Source organism: Pagrus pagrus (genome assembly GCF_965226575.1).
Source record: "Pagrus pagrus genome assembly, chromosome: 15".
Lineage (NCBI taxonomy): Eukaryota > Metazoa > Chordata > Actinopteri > Spariformes > Sparidae > Pagrus > Pagrus pagrus.
Genome location: NC_140199.1, coordinates 10,890,923 through 10,911,738, shown reverse-complemented (window position 1 = coordinate 10,911,738; position 20,816 = coordinate 10,890,923). Strand labels below are relative to the sequence as shown.

The window sequence follows — 20,816 nt, the reverse complement described above, 5'->3', positions numbered from 1 at the left end:
TGACCATTATAAAGTTGCAACCTTTACAATTGCTTAATAAATGGTATTTAAATGTTTGACAGTAACGATCAATACATACTTTTACCTACATACATTTACTTTTTTAAAGGCCTGTCTGAGGTTAGCTACTCAATAAATTCTTAATGTGTTTATGATGCTAGTAACATCTTTATTCTTATTAACACGTTAATAAGCATCTAATAAGCGCTTATAAGGGTCTTATTACCCGTTATTATCAGACTTATTACAAGGAGCTTACTATAAACCGTTAGCCCAGTTCAATCACTTATTGGTAGACTTGTGCTTTCTTTCCTGATCTACATGGTGACTGTATTTTGTACAACCTGGCACAGAACAATGTGCACCAACAAAATGCACAAACTCTCCGTTCTCGTGAATGCTTTCAAAAACACACAAGCAGACATTTCAAGTAGGCACTAAAAGAATGGAGCACAGCGGTTTAAAGTGTTTAAACTTAAATCCATCTTTAATTGATGTTTATGTTCACTGTATGGTCGGTAACATCACAATAGCATACTGGGAAATTAGTACAGGAAGAAGGAATGGTGAATACCCTGGGTGTTTCATAAACCTCGCCTCCCTTCTTTATCAAAGGTGACGTTGAATGGGCCAAATATTACTCTCAAATGCACACCAGTTTATCATTACCTCATTCTGTCTTCAAAATACAGCATTTTTAGAAGAGCTACAAAGCACAGGAATAAATAAAAACAAGTTCGGAATTAATCGTTGCCATCATACATCTGTCAATTCTAGTAGTATAAAGAGTGACCAGGGAAGACAGAAGGAGGAGACAAAGTGTACAAGGGTTCATCTGCATTCTTAAAAAACCCAAAGGAGGAATGTCATTTTGCTGTTTTTTCATGGTTTCCAACTCCTCGTCTGCCTTCTGGCGTCCTCGCAGTCACATCGCCTCAACCCAGCCTAGAATAACTTTACAAGTTCGGGACACAATATGCTTTGTAAAATGATCTTTACTGAACATATCCTTAAATCAAAGCAACAAGTCTGGGTCAAATCATTCGGGCATCACAACACTTTCAAAGTCCCCTTCGAAAAATTAGACATCTTTCCCACGTGCGTCATCAGATTAGATTTCACAACAAGAACAATGATCAAGTACTTTTTTTTTTTTTTTTTCCAAACAAAAAGGGAGCCAGAGAGAGCTTGTTTAGTCATTAAATGACTGATGAGGAGAGAATGTGATGCTGCAGTGCTGCTTGTCTTCAGTCCATGCAGTGGAATCAGTGTGAATAATGAAAATTACATTCAGAAAAATAAATGTTTCTCCCTCCTTCCCTCCCTTAATTCCTCTCCTAGCCCAGTGTCTGATATAGCTTAAACATAAACCCAAACTGAGGACTATGTTCAGTGTGGTGAAACAGTGCAATGTTAAAAAGCCGGTCCACATGTGGGAACAATTACATTTCAGGAACAATATCAACACAGATGCAGTGAAATCATCACTTTCAGTCTTAAAGGATATGTTCACTCAAAAATGAAAAATCAGTCGTTATCTACTCATCCCCATGCTGATGGAAAGTCGAATAAAGTTTTTGTAGTCCACAAACCATTTCTTGAGTGTTGGTTGTCAGTTTTGTAGAATGCAAAACATTCTCCTAAACAACTGAATCAGATGGGGACTATAAAACGGACAACGGAAAACATAAAATGGCTCCATACAGCTCGTCAGGTGTAATGTAAGTCTCAAGAAGCTGATTTACACCAATTTTTAAAAGGTGCACTAGGTATTTTTGGAGAAAAAAAAAAGTTAATTGGAATAAATATTTCTGCGTTTGCATTCTTACCTCTTTTTATGTTTTAAAACAAGTCCCCATCTACTTCAGTTGTTTAAGAGAATGCTGCAACACTGTTTTGCTGTGACGCTCTAGAAATGTTTTGTGGACTACGCAACTTTGCCCGACTTTCCATCGGTGTGAGGCTGAGCAGATGATGACTGAATCATCACTTTTTGGGAGAACTTACCCTTTAAAACAACAAATGGCAAGTTATTGAACGAAAAATGACATCCTGCTATGCGTTCTTCTTTTCATTATGTTGCTTTTTGTCATCAGCTTTCACACCTTTCTTCTTTAACATTGCATTCCACCACACTGAACTAGCCCGCATTATCCCCATCGACCCAGTACACCTCCCACTCACACACAAAATACACTCCTCCCTCAATCACAAAACATGCACAACTATTAGAGATCCCCACCCCTCCCACTACCTCCACCACAAACAAAGAAAAATCAATCATCCCATCAAAAACAACTGCAAAAGAACTACACATTCAAGTACCTATTTGTCATATGGCACCAAGAGCAAGTGTACCACAAGAACATTAATCAGCCAGCAAACTCTGTTAGGCCTATTCTCTTTCAATACTGCCACTTCAGAAATTATGATGAATCTGCCATTAAACGACTGAAAAAAAAGGTGTATATTACACGTTTGTATATACTTAGAGACTATTTTAAACGTATCTACAGAAAAGAATACACAAGCAAAGTATGTGTATCCGCTTTGTCTATGAGTATGTGTGTTTCAAAGAGGTTTTTTCTGACAAATATTTGTGTCTGAAGCTTCACTTCTTAGTGCTCAGGTTGAAAGAAATGAAATGGGACTCCTGTTCAGTCCAAAGAGTCAAACAAGGGCTTTCCCAGCAACCATCCTGTGCCTTTGAGGCAAAGTCTATGAAGGTAGTCGTGGAAATTTCAGTGACAGTGTGAACACAGCTCTAGGTGTAGGGCTTATTCTCTACTGTCCTACAGTGTCCCTCCTTTACTTCATACAGTGAAACACCAAAACCCCACCTCTCTCTCCCAATCTGCTGTACAAGGTATAGTTCATTCTCCCCTTGTCGTTTTGTTATCCATCTGTAATCTGGACCACCGCCACAGTACTCTGAAAAGCCATATATACCAAAAAACATAAAAAGACATTAAAAAAGGTAAATGATGGAATTTTTTCAATCAAAAAAAAAAAGGCATTTTTTCTTACACAGGATATTTGAGATAGAAAAGGCGAGTTGTAGCAGAAGCAGGATTGTGTGTGTGTTGAGAAGACAAAGGGAAGAAGAAGAAGGTGAGGCAGGAATTCTTTCACCTCAAACCCTGTCTTTGGAAAGCTGCAGTGCGGGAAACACTGTGTGCAACTTTTTTTGTGTTTATATTTGTTTACAGAGACCACACACAACAAATACCATGGCAGGGAATTAAGATGAAGCAAACAAATCAAAATATATATCTATATATATGAATTTAATATATAATTTCTATCTTTCTATCTCTGAAACGACAGCAGGCTCAAAAGCTTATGATTCTGGACACGTCTGCCGATGCAAATGAGTCTCTTCTGTCATATGAAGAGACAAGACAGAAGCGAGAAGAGAGAGAGCGAGAGAGACAGAGAGACAGAGAGGAAGAGCGAGAAATCAACTGGTTTATAATATCTTTGAAGAGACAGGAGGAGGGAAAGTGAGCAGGGGCGTGCAAGAAGAGTCATCACACTTGAGTTTCAAATAGTCTCCATGTAATTTCTATCCGCAGCCAGGCACACCAGTACCACGTTCTGTTTTAGTTTGGACACAGTGCGGAGAAGCCAGACTTAAATTTGTTGCCAGATAAACTCCCCTCGTGTTCAGGTGGGTAGCCCCTAGTGTTGGGCTCTCAGGCCCTGAATTTGAGGCTTTAACCAGGAGGTCTTGGACAGCGACGACTTCAGGGAGCTCTGCGAGGCATTTCTGCCAGGCTGGAAGCATGGGTAGATGAAGTGTTGGGACCCTTTTGAGCACCAGTCATGCCCAGAACTCATCAAGCTCTTCTCGACTGGACAGTGTAGCTTGTGTGGTCGATTGGCTGCCAGTCAGGTGCAAGTAAAGTTCACACTTCAAAACAAATAATGCCAAAAAAAAAATGCAGCCAACAAACCACTTTTGTCTTTTCAGTATCTTATCCATAAGTGGCTGGTTTGGTAAGGACTGGCTGGCTGGTCCTCCCTTCTCTCTCAGTTCTGAGGAAGGCACCGCAGAGCAGAGCAGGGCTGCCCCTGTGTCTCAGTCAATCGACAACAAAAAACAACCACCACAAAGAAAGCAAGAAAACGACGGGCAAGTGAAACTGTGCTTGTTTGCTTCTCCTCTGATGTAGATACTGTGTGAATGCAGTTATTTTTATTTTGCCCTGTTCTTGTTCTACAAAAACAACCAACAAAATCTGTTTTGCAGTCCTCCAAACTTGATCTGTTGTTTGTTTTTAAAAAATGTGATTTCTGCTTCAATTGATCTCTCATTGTGGGGGGGGGGGGAAACTGAAAAATTAAAAAATCCCAGAGTAAATGAAAAGGTGACTATGGTTGTGATCTTGCGTGGGAAAGTGGTCCTGTGTTTTTTTAGGATCAGGCAGTTGTGCTGGACAGCTACCAGTGGGACTCCAACTCAGCTCCATTCTGCAAGAGGAAAGCCAACAAGAGAGGGGGGAGGAGGAGAGAAGAATATGGCAGGAGAAGGAGAGATGGGGAAAAGGAAAACAAGAAAATGAGGGGTGAAAGAGGGAGGACAAAAAGAAAGAGCAAACTGTTATCAAATGTAGAAACATAATCTCTACAATGACATTGATTTTGTCCCCCAACATGGACTTCACGGCCAGGTTTTCCACTGGTCAACACAACATAAAATAACAAAATATAGTTTAGAAGCAGTTACAATAGCAGCGAAGCCAGGGCACACTTTCACTTCAGTGTGTAGGTTCTCTCTGCAACAATACGCCAACACAACAATTCCTTCCTCTTATTGCAAGAGTGACACAGAAACAGAGAGTGGTATTGCGTGCAGTTGTGGAAAGACTGAGAGTGAGACAGTAGTGCATGCGTGTAGGGCCAGTGCATGCGTGTTTGTGTGCGTGTGACGTGAGAGGGACAGACAGGACCAGAAACAACGACCACTCATCCTCATCCAACCTGGACAGTCATGTCTGAACACAGACGCACACACGCCTTAAACTCTAAATGGAGCTCCACATGCTAGAGAGTAGATCAGCACAGGGAGTAGAGACTGATGAAGGAGTGACAGGGGAAATATGCGTAGCAGGTCTCCACTTACATGCCTGTAAGAATGTGTGTGTGTGGTGTGTGTTTGTGTGTGTGTGTATTGTAGATGACAGGTTGGAAGAAAGGGAGGGGTGTAACATTTATATATGTGATCACTTACCAAATGAAACAGGAGGGCTGCGTTAATCAGAGGTGAACACACAGTTAGACAAATCGATACATTCCTTATCTCTGTGTGTGTGTGTGCGTGTGTGTGTATGTACGCACGCAGGCAGGTGTATATTTCAACCACGTAACCTTTTTTTTTCAAAATTGTTAGCCATTCCACAATTTGTGCTGCTATGATAAAATATATGCTTAAGAGAGAAATAACACTAATTTTATTAGATTTTTTTCCATCCCCAAGCTCATTTTAAGAGAAGGCAAAGCTCTGAGGTTTTTAAGTTAAAGTTGTCCTGATAAGGTCAGTACGCACTTTCAAAAAAATATTTGACCAGTGATTGGACGAACCATCGTAGTCAGTCAGTCAACTAGTCCAAAGTCAGTCAGGAGAAGGGTTGCCACCTCGACGCAATTTTTCAACTAACTAATTCGCTTGTGAAACACCAATGTTACCCGGCACACCAGGCTTTAATTAATTTTGCTCCCCGATGGGAAATTAGGTTATCGTAGCAGCAGGTACATTCAAATACAAATAAGTAGGCTGGTCATAGGGAATGCAATGTTCTATCATTTTCAGTATTGACAGCAGATCAATATTAAATATGTCAGGGATTAGTTTTATTCAGTCTGTGGGAGTAATGGAACAAGAAGGAGCTGGTCGATGAAGTGCGGCAGGAGACACGCTGCACACCTCCAATTTCTCAGCGAGGTAAGCAACTCCTTTTCCCTCACTGATGTTATCAGATTCACTACTAGCATTGGGTATCAATCAGAAATATTGCCAAATAGGTACTTTTTTTCCCCTGCGTTGTCAACAAGTCCTCCACTATCACCTTGCCGGTAAACTATTTTTGCAGCGTCCATAAAAAAAGCAAAACGATGATGGGGCTGTGGGTAAGTAATGTAATCAGTGTTTGCCGTTCTTTGTTCTTCTTCAATGAAATATACTCTTCTGTTCTGATATAACTGACTGATGTGACCTCTTCAGGAGCTGCCATTGTCGTTCTCTCGCTGTTTGTCACACATAAGAAAAACCCGAATTTGCCACTAGTTCACTGCAACTGTGCCCCCTTCTGTCACATTTTTCTACAAATGGAAAAGTAGCCTTGTATTAATTTGAAAGATGTTATAATCACATACAAATTTTACACATAGTGGCTTTAGGCAGAGTATATGATATCCTTGTCTGTGAATGTGTGTGTGTACACGTGTGCAATCACTAACAATATCTCCAAGTCCTTACAGACAGACCAAGACAACACCGCCAGGTGAATATCACCTCATCTCCAGCAGGAGCTACCAAACACCCTTCTAGGCTCCACATCAGGACTTTTGACATGTCCATCACAAGCAGACACACACACACACACACACACACACAGACATACAAGAACATACACTTGACATGACAGCTAATAAACAAGTGGACAGAGCTTCTAATGACACTGCGATTCAAATTTTTCTGCCATTCCCTCACAGACACATCTAATCCATCATTTAAAAACACATATACACACTCACGTTTCCATCAATCCACTGCAACAGAAAGTAACAGGTCCACACAAACTGGCTGGCAGGTAGAGATCTCTGCAGAGCCCAAGTGTGTATTTCCACATCTGTGTGCAAGACTACATGCTTACACAGGGTTCAGAAATAGTACCCATCAAGTGCTAAATGCAGGTAAAATTTGCATTCGGCTGAAAGATAAATTGGGTGTGTGTTTTCATCTACAACTTGTACTTCCAGTAGTTCTAATACATAAACACAGTACAAAGCTGAGGGATGCAGACCTCCAGCAAAACAAGTTAGCCTACAATTTTTTAGACTGCAATGTCATCCTTAAAAATATACTTGTTTGGAATTGTACTGTACATTACTTTGGTAATAAATACAGACTGATTAGGAAATGTCCTTTGGGGTAGCTTTGTGTTAGGAGAGAGAAAATATAGAGGTGGGGGGGGGGGCACAGGGAGTCCCCTAATTAAGAGATGTTTCAGCAAATTAATGAAGATGGAACACTTTCACCTGCAGTCACTGGATTTGATGAAAGAGCAAAAGTTCTCAGTTCCACTAGAAAGACTTTTGACAAAGCTGTGTTGTCATGCATGCATCACCCATTTTAAGAGCTGACAGGAAGGTGTGCATCATGCACCATGCACAGAAAAAAACAGATGTTTATCATGATGGGTTTGATGGGCTCGAAGCCATCTCTTCAGTCAACTGTAATACTTCATCTGCTTTGGTTTTGAGTGTGACAAAAAACACAAAAGCACCAGCCTGGTCCACCAGACGGGATGTATCCACACAAGAGTAAGAGGATTTCAGGACTACAGAAACTCATATGTGAAAGATAAACTTGACAAATAAGACAGCTGATGTGTTGCGTGGGCTCAGGACTTTAGCAAAAGATTTGTGTGCGAGTGTAAAAAGTCAAAGATGGACAAAGCTTGTGTTAATCATCTTTACTGATACTCACCCCATCTTCCTCCTTGTATGGGTTCAGCCGGTTGTATACTGCTTCAATCACATTGCGTCTGCAGGAAGAACACGGATACAAAAATGTGATTAGGTCTCCTGAGCTGTTCAATTCAAACCATCCACCATGTGGAAAGACAAGGTTCAGTAAGGTACAACACCGTTAATGACTGTGGAATAATGTACGTCTCCAGTGTTAAAATGACCCTTTGAGGGGCGGAGGTCCTTACTTGCTGGCAAGGCCTCCCCCTGGTGGTAAAGTGGGCATGCCGCTGTCAGTGGACAGGTTCCTCATCACTGTTACCAGGTCTGGAAACCCCATCTCCTCTGGCCTGGACAGCATCTCTGAAACAAAGACCAGACGTTATTGTTAAACAAGTCACTTTTAACAGAGCTGGTGATAGCCAGCTGGGGAGAGATAAGAGATGGAGAGGAGAACAGAGGAGCGAGAACAAAAATGTGACAAAAGAGGAGAAAGACAGTGAAGATGGAAACCATACAAGTGAATTTGTGGATCTTAGAGAGAGGGAGAGAGATGGTGACAGAGAGAGGCTTGCAACTGAGTTGAGAGTGGCATGAGGCCAGGTCAATGTTCAGCCAGAGCATTCCTCTCCCTCTTTCTTTTCTCCTCTTTCTATTCCCTCTATTTCTTTCTATCTTCCAGTATTAGACAGTACCTGAAGCCAAATATCTACACTGCTTCACCCGAACCAAATCTTTCATAATTGCGCTGTGTATGAAATGATTTTAACCCACTATGGAGTGCCAAAGAGTGTCAAACCATTCAGCAAACATAACTTAAACACATTAACCACCTGCACAACAGTCTTACATAGAAATTACAACCTATTTTCCAAATATTAGACTCAACAGTTTTGATTCTGTGGAGATTAATTTTACCTAGTCTCATTGTTTAACAATTCATTTCATGTTTGGTCAGGCTCTGAATCCAGCCCTGGTTTTCACAATCCAACAGTAGCCAGGAAAGACAGCTTCCATAACCAACAAATACTAGAAAAACAACAGTGTGTTCATCAGAGGGCCTCATGCATCCTGAGGGAAAATAATGGGATGAAATGAGAAAAAAGAAAAGGAAAGGAAGAAAGACGGGAGGGGAGCAGGGAATTCATCTAAACAAGCCAGGGAATGTTTGAGACAAGGAGGGTAGAAAAAGATGCGTTCGGGGAGGGAAAGAGAGGAGAGGAGCGAACAGGGAATAAAGAGGGGGGGATGCTTGCTGAAATGGAAAAGGAGGTCATGATAGTGTCATTCCTCTGCTGTGAGCCGGAGCTAACTTGGCTGGAGGTTAGACAATAGAGAGCAGCTGGGTCAGTCAGTGGAGAAAACATTCATACAGATATGATACACACTTTCAGTTGGAGAAAGAACAACAAGTTTTCCCAGCTACGCCTTTTAAACAACGGTATTAGACAGGGGATATTAATTATGAATAAGAATCACAAAAAAGATTTTAATACTCTAAAGCTAAATATCTAACATTCCTTATATGTTTGCACATACAGACAAAATGTTTTTTCTCCATCCATCCAGTCTCACCTTCCACTCGAGACTCCAGATACTTGTTGAGCTCTGCGTCTTTCCTCACAGCTTCCTCGGATACTTTAGGAGCGCTGGGCAAACACACTATCACAACGCTCATGTTATCCCGGCTCCCCTAAGATGAACAGGAGTAGAGAGGAACCAAGAAAAAGCAAGTAAGAGAAGCAGTTATTGTGTAGTGATGGGGGAAATAGTTACAATCTGAACTGCCAGACCCAATTCACTTTCTCTTCCTTTCTTACTTGTGAGACCATTTAGTTATGTAATAAAACTCACAGAAGTCATGCTCCAAAACAAATTTGTACACACCTTGTGCAGGCAGGTGTCCACCACTTCGTTGCAGACTCTCTCCAGGTCATCAGACACTTCAAGCCTAGATTTCACAAACTCGCACAGCTCCTCATTGGACATGACATCCCAGATGCCATCACACGCCAAGACCACAAATTGATCCTGTTCAGGGGCCCGAACCATCTCAAACACTGATGGTTCGGGGCTAACCAGCTGCTCTGTGGGGCCCTTCCCATCCACGCACTTGTAATCGTAGTCCCCCAAGGCCCTCGATACAGCCAGTGACCCATTAACCCTCTGAATCATCACTGAGCCGCCAGCATTCTGGATGCGCTCTCTCTCGCGTGGGTTGCAAGGCTTGTGGTCAAGTGTAGAGAAGCACACTTGTGAATTGCGGTACAGAACAGCTCGTGAATCGCCACAGTTAAAGAAGAAGAAATGATCGGGTGAAAGGAGGATTCCCACTGCTGTTGAGCCACTACGGTCCATGCCGTTTCGGAGGTCAGAGAAGCTGCGCATGTGCTCATCAATCCTCAGGAAGCCTGTCCGGATTCCGGTTTTCACAGCCTCCACTGTAGGAGGAACTGCTGCTGGAGGATCAGTGGTGGAGCTGTCTAAACCAGACTGGGAGCCTTGTGTCCCTCTGGCCCCAAAGCTAGCGCTGATTATATGTTCCAGAAGGTGTTTAGAGCAGTAGTTGGCAACCCGGGAGCCAGCGTGACCATCGTACACAGCAAAAAAGGACCAGTCAGTCATACCAGGAGTAGGAAGTCCCAACACAGCTGTGTGAGCATCCTCCATCTCCACCCGCCAGCCCTGCATGGAGCTAAGCCCATAACGCAGGTTGTTGCCCTCACCATGCAAGTTGTGCTTCTCTGTCTTGGGCTTGTCCAGGAACGCACCCATGGCTCTGCCTAGAGAGACCCACCGCTACCTGTGGGAAAGGTAAACAGAGACAGGACAAAAAAAAGAGGAGGAAAAAAGAAAACCAGACACAGGATTTTTTATTAAAAAGGTGTTTTTGATAACATTCAGCCACTAAATGTGGCATCCATCTCCCCCTTCCATTGTATTCACGTCACAACACCACTGTTGTTTGAATCCTTTGCCCCCTCATGTGGTTGTCTGCCCAGGTTTCACTTTCAAGTTGTTGAATCAGATTGTCAGATTACAGATCTCAACTGACTCAGAGTCTGAACATGTAAACCCTACAATTGTCCCACAGATTTGAGGAGATTTGGACTTCTGGAGCTTTTCAGCATGCGAGTTTCCTTTACTGTTTACTTAATAGGCCTGGAGGAACAATTCAACCAAACAGTGATCATTGCTCATCATATCCAGAAATAGCACAGCCACTTTAGTTTATGCTTAAACAGACTGAGAAGCAAGCTTAAAAGCTTCTCTGGCTAGCAAGAGGTGGCTACTGAGAGCATTTAAAAACTAGAGAGGATGTGTTATCTGTCCAACTGCACCTGCATTAGCGAAATGAACAACAGCATCAGGCTGCTTGATGGAAGTTATGTATCCAGCCAAAGATAATTGGTTTAGTAATGTGAGAACATAACTTCAACTTTTACAGTCTTACTGACTGTCACACTACTTAATGGCCTCTTAGCCTTGGAAATTGCACTCTTAAATTCCTTAGAATATCAATAAATGCTACTTACGAATTAGTTGTAGGCATACTGAAGGTTCCGGTCTCTTAAGGTAAACATGGTTAAAGCTAAAGATTACATTTTTGAAAATGGAAGAACTGCACAGTTTCCCACTATCTCATATTTCTGTTAACCCTAAAGGTCAAAGGTAAATGCATGGTTTACATTTTATCAACCAAAATTAATCAAATTTGGTCATCTGTTTCACATCTATCTAAAAGAACAGATACATCTTAACTAGATATTAACTACTACCACTGTCTATACCAGGGCTTGACTCACATTTCATGTGTGTAACTGTGACCTGGAATGTCTTCTGACTTTTATGTGCAAATTAATTATTCTGTATTGGGCTGTGAGCTCTGTAAGATCACTTGAGAGTACAGAGCAGCGCTCAAGACACAAATGTATGATTTATGACACTTTGACACGTTTTTAAATGAATTAGGGTCTAACTTAAGTTTGAGAGAAGCTGACATGAAAAGGCTTTTTTAAACTTTCCTATGAAATATTCATATTAATTTAGCTCTCAATGTTACATGTGCAAAACACAAAGCTTCTACCTCCAGAAATGTTTGTAGTTGACACATTAGTGAGTGATATACACAAATGAAGCCCATACGGCAGTAGACTAGTTACAAAAGATACAACATCTAACTCTAACAAGTCATTGAGATTTATGTCAAATATCCAAAAATGTTTAAAAAAAAAAAGTAAAATCAGGGAAAGTGGGAAAAACGTATGAATTTGAAATTTCAAACAACTGACCACACGCCTCTCTCAACAGTCTAATGTTACAATGTTACAAAACTGACCCAACCATTATCATCTACAGTATGCCTTGGAGTGCAAAGTCAGTGTTACAGAATCAACCTAAACACAGGTTCAGCATTTCATGTTTACTTTTAACAAGGAGGTAATGGTCAGTACCAAAGTGATATCTGTGCCGTCCAGGCTTCCAATAAATTAAAGTGGGATAAGACAGGTGTGCTTTGTTTTGCATATTAGCAGACAAACACACGCGCACCACACTTGGCCTCTGATCACATATCAAACAGATATAGTCCAAACCACTTGAATTATTACCTTGACAACAAATGCATTCACACACCCTTGTTACCGAGCAGATATCAAAGCCATGTGCACAATCACCAAACCAAATCATTTGCTCTTTCACCTGGGCAGCAACCACACACACACTGTACTGAGACAAAGACCCTTTGATTTCAAGGCTCATTATAACTTCTCAAAACACAGCTACAAGATGTGCCATACCCTGTTGGTCTTAGATAAGAAAACAAATACCAGCATACATAACCAAGGATACTAAAAACTCAGGAAGGGTCATTATGTCACTGTATAGTGTGTGAATGCACATCGGTGCCACACTTGAAAGCACTGTGCTCTATTAGCATAGTGGTGAATGGGCAGACCACTCCAGCTCTCACCTCTGTTTCACATGTTGTCTATATGGGAGATGGAGGCACCAGTATTCTGGTGTGTTCTTATTATGCTAATGTTTCATGTGTTTTCAAGGGACCTTTTTTATTTAATTTCTTATTTTTGTTTGACTTAAAACGGCTTGGAGCAGAGATTGCTTCATTCATATTTACCGATTACATTATTATTATTTTCTGATGATCGAGTCCGTTTTTTTAAAGGTTTCTGATAGCCATCAAATGTATGCCTTTGTTGTTTTATAGTGGGTTGGTTATATATCATTATTAATTATTGCATACTGTAATTAATAATGAGGAGGTTCGTAAACATTTTATTTGAATACCTGATATTCCCATAACAATAACGATTATTAGCGCTGCTGTTCATCAGAAATCAGCCTCCAGACAGAAGGAATGAAGAATGCAGAATATTATTTATCCTAAACTCAATATTTTCATTTTCATTTTTTTGAGCATTTTAATTTGACTCACCATGTGTCCTCTAAATTATGCCTATAAATAATCCTTTGATACTATTTGGAGACCAACAGCAAAGAAAAAAATGTGCACATTTAGAAAAATCAGTATCCTCTAAAGTGTGTCTTTTCATTTGGAGGAGGCATTTTGTCTTCAAAGGTCATACAGCATAGATATCTTACTGTAGGTTGTAGTGTGATTCTCCATGCATTTCCCATAGGCTTCAATAGAACTGGCAAGGTCTGGCACCAAGCGGCGCATTATGACCCCTATGCGGCGCATAGGTTTCCTCGTACATAACTTATAAACACTGACAACTCTGGGGAATGATGTCACCCGGTCTGACGTCTCCATGGTTACACAGCTTGGAGTGGCAGCTGAGTGGCTGCTATAGCAACAGAAGCAGGAGGTGTTGGTGGTTGCAGTATATGACAAGAGGTCCCCACAGCGCATGAGTTGCATAAGTTCACGCAGCTGTTGGGTTGTGTCTCACAACAAAGTTTGCAAGACGGACATCTCTCATTTACTCACAACACAAATGCTTCTCTAACGTCTCACATGGAAAGATGAAATGAATGGCCAATGCAGTTCAGAGTCAGGAGTTGAAAGCTGGCCCACAGGTCTCAGACTTCAGAGAAGCAGGGTAGCTTTAACAAGCAAACTCAATTTAACAGTCAGCTGCTGATGGGATCCACACAGGGCCAGATTAGCCTGTCTAGCACAGACCACACACTGCACACAGCAGTAAGCTACCACTAACATAATACCACTCTCTCTTCTTGTTTGGTGACATGAAGTTTACGTAATGTTATGTAATCGCTTACATCTACATTTCAGACGACAGCATCCCTGAACAGTCATATTGTACTGTATTTTGTGGGAAGGTGGCAGGTGACAGAAAGGAACAATGGACTGGGTTGTGGCCATGTACCAAATTAGCAATAAATTAGCCCAATATGATCAAAATACTATTGGTCAACATGATGCATTGTGAACAAGCTGATGGAAAATATAGCATGGTGGTGTAGTAGAAGCCAAGAGCTGGAGTACTATTGATAGAGGAACAGCTGAGGGAAATGCCCAATAATCAACACATGAATGATTTGCATGTGGTTACCAAAAGAAAAATACTAAAATGATATCAGTGCCAGATAAAGGCCCTTCTGCTTCATCCTTAAATTATAGTTGGTACAGTAGGCAAACTGGCTGGTTCAATTTCATTTTGGGGTTCAGCTACAGATAAGGCTGATATGGCATTAAATGTAATGTGTGCCATTTATGGGGACAAGCACTGTCTACAATCATCCACCCTGTAATGTATTTGTCTCCCGTAGTCTGAATGTCTATCCATCGATTTTTCCACTACTTGTTACATTGAATTGTGGGAAAGTTACCATTCAATAGCAACTTACCATCATGCACTGCCAGATGAAAAGGAATGACCCAAGTATAGCTTTCACACTATATCTCCCTTACAAAATAATAATGTCATATACTGAATAAGTGAATGATGTTGGACACAGCCAAAGTAAAGGCCTTTTTGGTCAATGGCTTCCTTCCTTAATCTGGTGGCGACATAGCAGAAAAAACTCCACACATGACAGCGTCTGCTGTTAGCCATTATCAATGTTCACTCTCTGTCAGAGACACCTTATGCATTTATGGAGACGTAGTTCACATATGACTATGGCAGGCACGGCATGATTTGACTCAGCTGAAAACAACCAAGACTGGGAGCATGGGGTAAATCTAAAAATGATCAGTTACTGCTAATGTGCTTATAATGCCATTTAGGCAGGGGATCATCTTACCGCTGATTAAGCACAGAGCTGATCTAGGGCAAGTGGAGAGCCCGAGATTTTAGTGTCGGACTTCATTGTGTTTGTGTATTATAATCAGTCATGTAAACTACTGTTGTTAAAAATATTGATATATTGATCTTGAATATTTCCTAATTTTTCCAGTATTGTTAAACCAGTACAAGCTGCATTTTTCACTCTCTGACAGCAAGTTAACACACTCACCACTGCAGTGCCCACATAGCCCCAACTCCTCCAGAAGTAAATTAACTTAGATGGTGATGTTCTTAACACACAGTGCACAAGCCTTGATATATTTATCTTATGCCCCCAATGTTCAAATTTGGTCTCACACCAATATTTTTCAATTTATTGTATCAAAGTTGGAAATTCCAGTATCATGACAACGCTAGTAGACACTCAATGTGCATGCATACAAACTCCATTGCAAACTGCAATAACATAGTCAAGTTCTGGGTAAACATGGCTATCCCAAACATTGGTTCCTATGCAGCTATGCTCTATGCAAAAAATGCCATGTCTGATGAGCAGAAAAGATCATCCATGGCGCCACCTTTGATCAAGGATCGATTAGTCACATCCACACTGAAAGAATAAAAAACTTAAGGTATCTGGAACAGTTGGTGTAATACGCTGTCCACAGTTATGATAAAAAAAATGTAACTAAACAGATTCAGTATTACCCCTCAATAAGGGCTGTCTTCTTACAAATTGGAGAGGTGGAACAAACAGGCAGGGATATCGCAGTACCCCCTCTTTGATGACTCATCACTGAAGTCGCATCAGAAGCAGTCAATTTCCAGGAACAAGTGCTCTTTGAACAGACAGCTTCAGTCATCTTCAGTACATTGGCGTCGGGGAAGCTGGGCCGTTATTGGACCAGACTGGACTGGAGTCTTACAGACCACAGCCAAAGAGGAGGAAAGTAAATGTGTCAGGTTATACTGGACTGAAAGAGGGGTTCTCGGCAACAAGGAGAGCCATGTGTACCTGCTCTCTATCCAGAAATCTGGCCTGCCTTTGATTTGACTCCCAGGCCTCAAACGTTGTGAAACAGTGAGAGGCAGAGGGATGAATGAAATGTTATTGCAACCAATCAGGACGTTTGCCATGTACTAATTTGTTTCTCAATTCCTGAAGGGCATACTGCACTAGGATATGCAGTGTGTTTGCACATTACCACAGATAGTAAAATGCATCCAGATGGTTCGGTCCTGGCCACAATCGCTATGCTTCACAGGTTTATGCAGTCCAAAATCTAATATCCAGCAAAAATCACTAAAAAGTCACAGTCAAGATGTGCTTTTTCTTAATCACAGATGTATTTAAGTAAGTGAATAACCGTCTGGTGAGCAAAATCTGAATATGACAATCAACAAGTGATGACTACAAAAGTTTAAGTGAATTACATAGAGTGTTGTTGACACGCCTCAGTATCATGGATAATTATGCATATGCCATATGAATGAATGTCAGCTTGAACAAGGAGTATTTAGGCTGTCCAATTCTAAAATAGAAAACAGTCTTATCAGGAAAGTAATCTGCAAACACATTACGCACAGTTTATCTCTCCTTCTCAGCACTTGACAAATGTATATGCAAGTTATTCCGGGCTTGTGAGCCGACACTGTATCCAATCGTTCATCTGCTTTTGAAGTGATTTAATCAACAGACACGACCAAAAGTGTACAGATATACGCCTTTGGACAGGCCAACAGTCACGGGCTAAAACAGCATGGCTAGTGCAGGATTTCACATCAAGGTGCCAACACAAACATGCCACTGATGATGCTGCCATTTCTGGAACACACTGTCACACAAACACTGCCAAAACCACAGTAACACACAGTAACACACACACCAACAACCTAATAAAACTACCCACAACACGGCAATAAAACAAGTTATTTCCTGTACTGATGTTTTATGAGTACAATGTGGGAATACAAAACATGAAGGAGGAGTTTATAATAACATTAGACTCTACTATGTGCACTGACAGTAAATAATAGACCACGAAAAACAATGTTGTTCTCTTGGCTCTTTCAGGCAAAACTGTTTTCTGACCAGCTACCAAAACTTGATGCACATCATCATAATCAGTAAAAGTCACTTCCCTCCAGACCATCAAAAAATGAAAACAAGGTCGTAATCAGTTGCAATGGGAGGGGTGAAAATATTTTATCATAACATGAATAGGCTTACATTAATTAATAAATGTCGCATCAACAGAAGCTGTTATCTCATTCACTATTCAAACCAATTATAAACTAGCAGCCTGATGCTAATGATACATTTGAAAATTGTCCAACAACATACATGGTAAAACAACCAGCTAACGTCAATCACTTAACAAAACCCCGGCATGTTAAAAGCTGGCGTAATATCAACAGGACCAATAATATCATAATAACCATCAAAACAAACAAGATACATACAACTCGATTTAATCATTCTCATCTATAATAACGATAGCTGTCCCCAAGTGAAAATCAGGCCACTTATGTCGTTAGCTAACCAGCTAGCGAAGTTCACAGTTGTCAAAGTGTTGTCTACCCGTTAGCCAATATTTGTATGAGCCAATGTTGCTTATTTCAAGTACCAGACGTTACTTACTTTGTAGGAAAGAAATTATCTCTACCAGTCCTTCTTCTTGTGGCTTCAGTGGCAGGTATGTTAAGGTACCCAGGCTTGTTGTGATGGGCTTATCTCGCGTTAATGTTAGCCACTTTCGTTTCTCGGCCCCAGCTCGTCAGCTAGCTTTGATTAGGCTAGCCAGCATTTCACACGACCAGTTCTCCTTTCAGCATGTCTCTGCATCGGAATAAGGCTTTTAAATACATGTTTGGCACTGTAAACCCAGGGAGCACTAGATAAATAACCCCTACGCAGGCTGTCGGTTGAAAAGAAAAGCACTCGTTTCGGTAAGATGTATCTGTGATGTGAACAACCAGCTAATTTCGGCTAAAGCTAAATGTATGAGGCAGATGACGTTCTTTTTCAACATGCCGTTTGCGGGAGAGGCAATCCTCCCGTTCTCTCCTGTGATTGGTCAGACGGTGGTTTCAAGCTGAGACGTGATTGGTCAAATGATGAGTCAGTCAGACTTCTCCTCTGACATACTGTAAACAGTCAAAATCAAGTTATTTGATTGCTCTCCTGCTTGTGTCTGTGTCTGTGTCTGTGTCTGTGTCTGAGGGAGGAAGATTTTAAAGCTTTTGTTTGTATACACACACAGTGACAGACCTAGTCAGGTTTTGTTTGAAAGCCAAAACATATGCTATGATAAATGTATAGGTAATTTCAGGTAATACATAATGCCATGTCTTCATTCATAAAATTGGCTGCAGTCTATATACACTGCTCAAAAAATGAATCGTCACAGTATAACACCAAAAGTCAGTTGAACTTCAGGTATATCAATCTGTCCATTTAGGAAGCACATGATTGATTGTGAATCAATTTCACCTGCGCTGGTGCAAATGAAAGCGACAACAGGTGCAATGGAGAGGCAAAAGCAAGGCAACCCCCAAAAAGGGAATGGTTTGCATGTGGTGGCCACAGACAATTACTATCTCCTTATCCTTCCTTCTTCTCTAGTTTTGTGTTTCACAGGTTTCACAGGCCCCTCCAGGATGGCACATCCATACGGTCTCAACACAGTCTCAAGAGCATGGAGGAGATACCAGGAGACAGTTCACATCAGCACGAAATAAAGTAACATTAGCACTACGAAAAGCTAAAGCAAACTTCTTCTTAAATATAATTGAGAGTGCAAAAGGAAACTCAAAAAAAGTGTGGAAAGAGATCGACAACCTATCTGGCCGACAGACCAAACAGAACAGTAAAGGACTGGAACTAAACATCAAGAATCAATTAGTGAAAAATCCTGTCACCTTGGCTGCCACATATCCTTCCTTTAAAGGTAAACCAAAACAATGGCTCAAATCAAACCAAAAATGCGACCACTAACTGGACTTGTGACTATTGTACACTACTTTTTATTGTTATGTTATTGTCTGGTATCCTTCTGACTATGTAATATATTGTGTTGTGTGTATTGTCTCTTCTACTTGTATTTTATCTATTTATTTGTTGTCTCTTCTATTTGTATCTTTTCTATTTATTTCTTAAGGACTACGGATGCAAATTAGCAGCTTTGCTATAATCCGGCATGTTTCCATAGATATTTAATATCGATGTTCATCAATGTGCACTGTCCCTATCTTAAAATAAATCATTATTATTATTATTATTATTATTATTATTATTATTATTACATGAGGAGAGCTGAACAGGGCCGTAGAAGGGCATCAACCTAGCAGCATGACCGGTATCTGCTCCTTTCTGCGAGGAGGAACAGGAGGAGCACTGCCAGAGCCCTACAAAATGACCTCCAGCAGGTTACTGGTGTGCATGTTTCTGACCAAACTGTCAGAAACAGACTCCATGAGGGTGGCATGAGGGCCCAATGTCCTCTAGTGGGACCTGTGCTCACAGCCCAGCACTGCGCAGCCTGATTGGCATTCGGGAGAGAACACCAGAATTGGCAGGTCCGCCGATGGCGCCCCATTCTCTTCACAGATGAGAGCAGGTTCACACTGAGCACATGTGACAAGCATGAAAGAGTCTGGAGAGGCCGTGGTGAAAATTATGCTGCCTGTAACATCATGTATTTTTTGCCACTTTTTGCTACTGAGACATCATTAGTGACATGTCAAACTGAGAAGAGACCCGGAGTAGACCAGAACACACTGACGGATTACACTATTTCATATCCTATCTGTCCTAGGAACCTGAAAAGACGTGGCTGCGTGAAAGGGTACATTGCTTAGCCTGCTGCCACCATGACCCAAAGTTGGCTAAGTGCAGAAAATGACTTTATACAGATGTTCAAATTGATGTCCCTCTCCTGAGGAGGGACTGGACATTTGTGAGAATATGATTGGATATAAAACAGCATTTTGCAAGGAATCCACTTCAATCATAAGATCTACTCCCTGCTCAGATAGTATCTAATCGTATCTAAGCGCCATTAAGGTTACATTAACATTATATTTGGGAACATTGTATAATATATATTAGCATCATAACATCACAAGTTACAAGCAGTGGGGCCATATGCTCTTTAAGCGAACTTATAAGAAGCTTGAGTGGATCTGCTCCCCATTTGAAACTCCTACACAGTTATGTGAGAGCCAGTGGGAGCTGAGTTCCCATGAAATACATCTGTGGGGGTTGCTAATACAATACGAACAACCATTCTATCAATCACAAATAATGTTTTTTTTTCAGTGTGATAAGTTTGATATTATTGATATGAACATGCTAAAAAGAAATACAGAAGAAATACACATCATATTCTCACACAATGACTGCTCTTCACTACCTATGCCTGTTGAGAGCTGTGAACGTGTCATGAACCCATTTAGAGGAAGAAGCCACCAGCCAATATTATCTTTATAAATGATGTTGAATAGAAAGTAGTAGTATGGACTGGCTACCATGATGGTGTAAAAGCAATTCCTTTCTCTCTATTGGGTTTTCTTTAGGGCATAAAGCTTTCACTTACCTTCAGAGGCAACAGATGTCAACCATCTTCTGCTTTCTGCCAGCAACCAGAGTATGTCTATTGCTTTAACCTACCTAAATAATTCAGTTGATATTTTTATTGCAATACTAAACAAAGTTATACTGACTGCAGTGGAACATAGCATCTCTGTCTTACAGGCAGAGGAGTTGTTGAGGCTGAGAAGATATGTCATGCCTTAATGGTCTATTGCAGTGGAATTACTTTATTTAGATTTTACATAGAGGTACATTTCATATGCATTTTCAAGTAAAAATAACTCATTTTAATGCCC

At 40.9% G+C, this 20,816-nt stretch overlaps 1 protein-coding gene across 2 annotated transcripts; it reads right to left on the bottom strand.

Moving 5' to 3' along the window:
• Positions 1 to 459: 459 nt before the first annotated feature.
• ppm1ba (protein phosphatase, Mg2+/Mn2+ dependent, 1Ba) lies at positions 460 to 17,956 on the bottom strand. 2 transcript variants are annotated; one of them, XM_084376230.1, is made up of 7 exons: positions 17,569 to 17,956; positions 9,580 to 10,495; positions 9,268 to 9,385; positions 7,941 to 8,055; positions 7,712 to 7,769; positions 5,234 to 5,250; positions 460 to 4,473 (listed from the first exon to the last, which is right to left on the bottom strand). In XM_084376230.1, coding segments are annotated over exons 2-7 (1,197 nt in total). In that variant the 5' UTR covers positions 10,468 to 10,495; positions 17,569 to 17,956; the 3' UTR covers positions 460 to 4,472. The 2 variants fall into 2 exon arrangements, with proteins under 2 accessions (XP_084232356.1, XP_084232355.1); XM_084376229.1 differs by lacking the exon at positions 5,234 to 5,250.
• Between the last annotated feature and the right edge of the window lie 2,860 nt (positions 17,957 to 20,816).

Bases quoted from the DNA above. Each gene is read 5' to 3' on its own strand.
- ppm1ba (XM_084376229.1), bottom strand. From the start codon at position 10,467: ATGGGTGCGTTCCTGGACAAGCCCAAGACAGAGAAGCACAACTTGCAT. The intron at 8,056-9,267 runs GTGAGACTGGAT...TCTTTGTTTCAG, and splicing joins TCTGGAGTCTCGAGTGGAAG to AGATGCTGTCCAGGCCAGAG. The intron at 7,770-7,940 runs GTAAGGACCTCC...TTCTTCCTGCAG, and splicing joins GGGGGAGGCCTTGCCAGCAA to ACGCAATGTGATTGAAGCAG.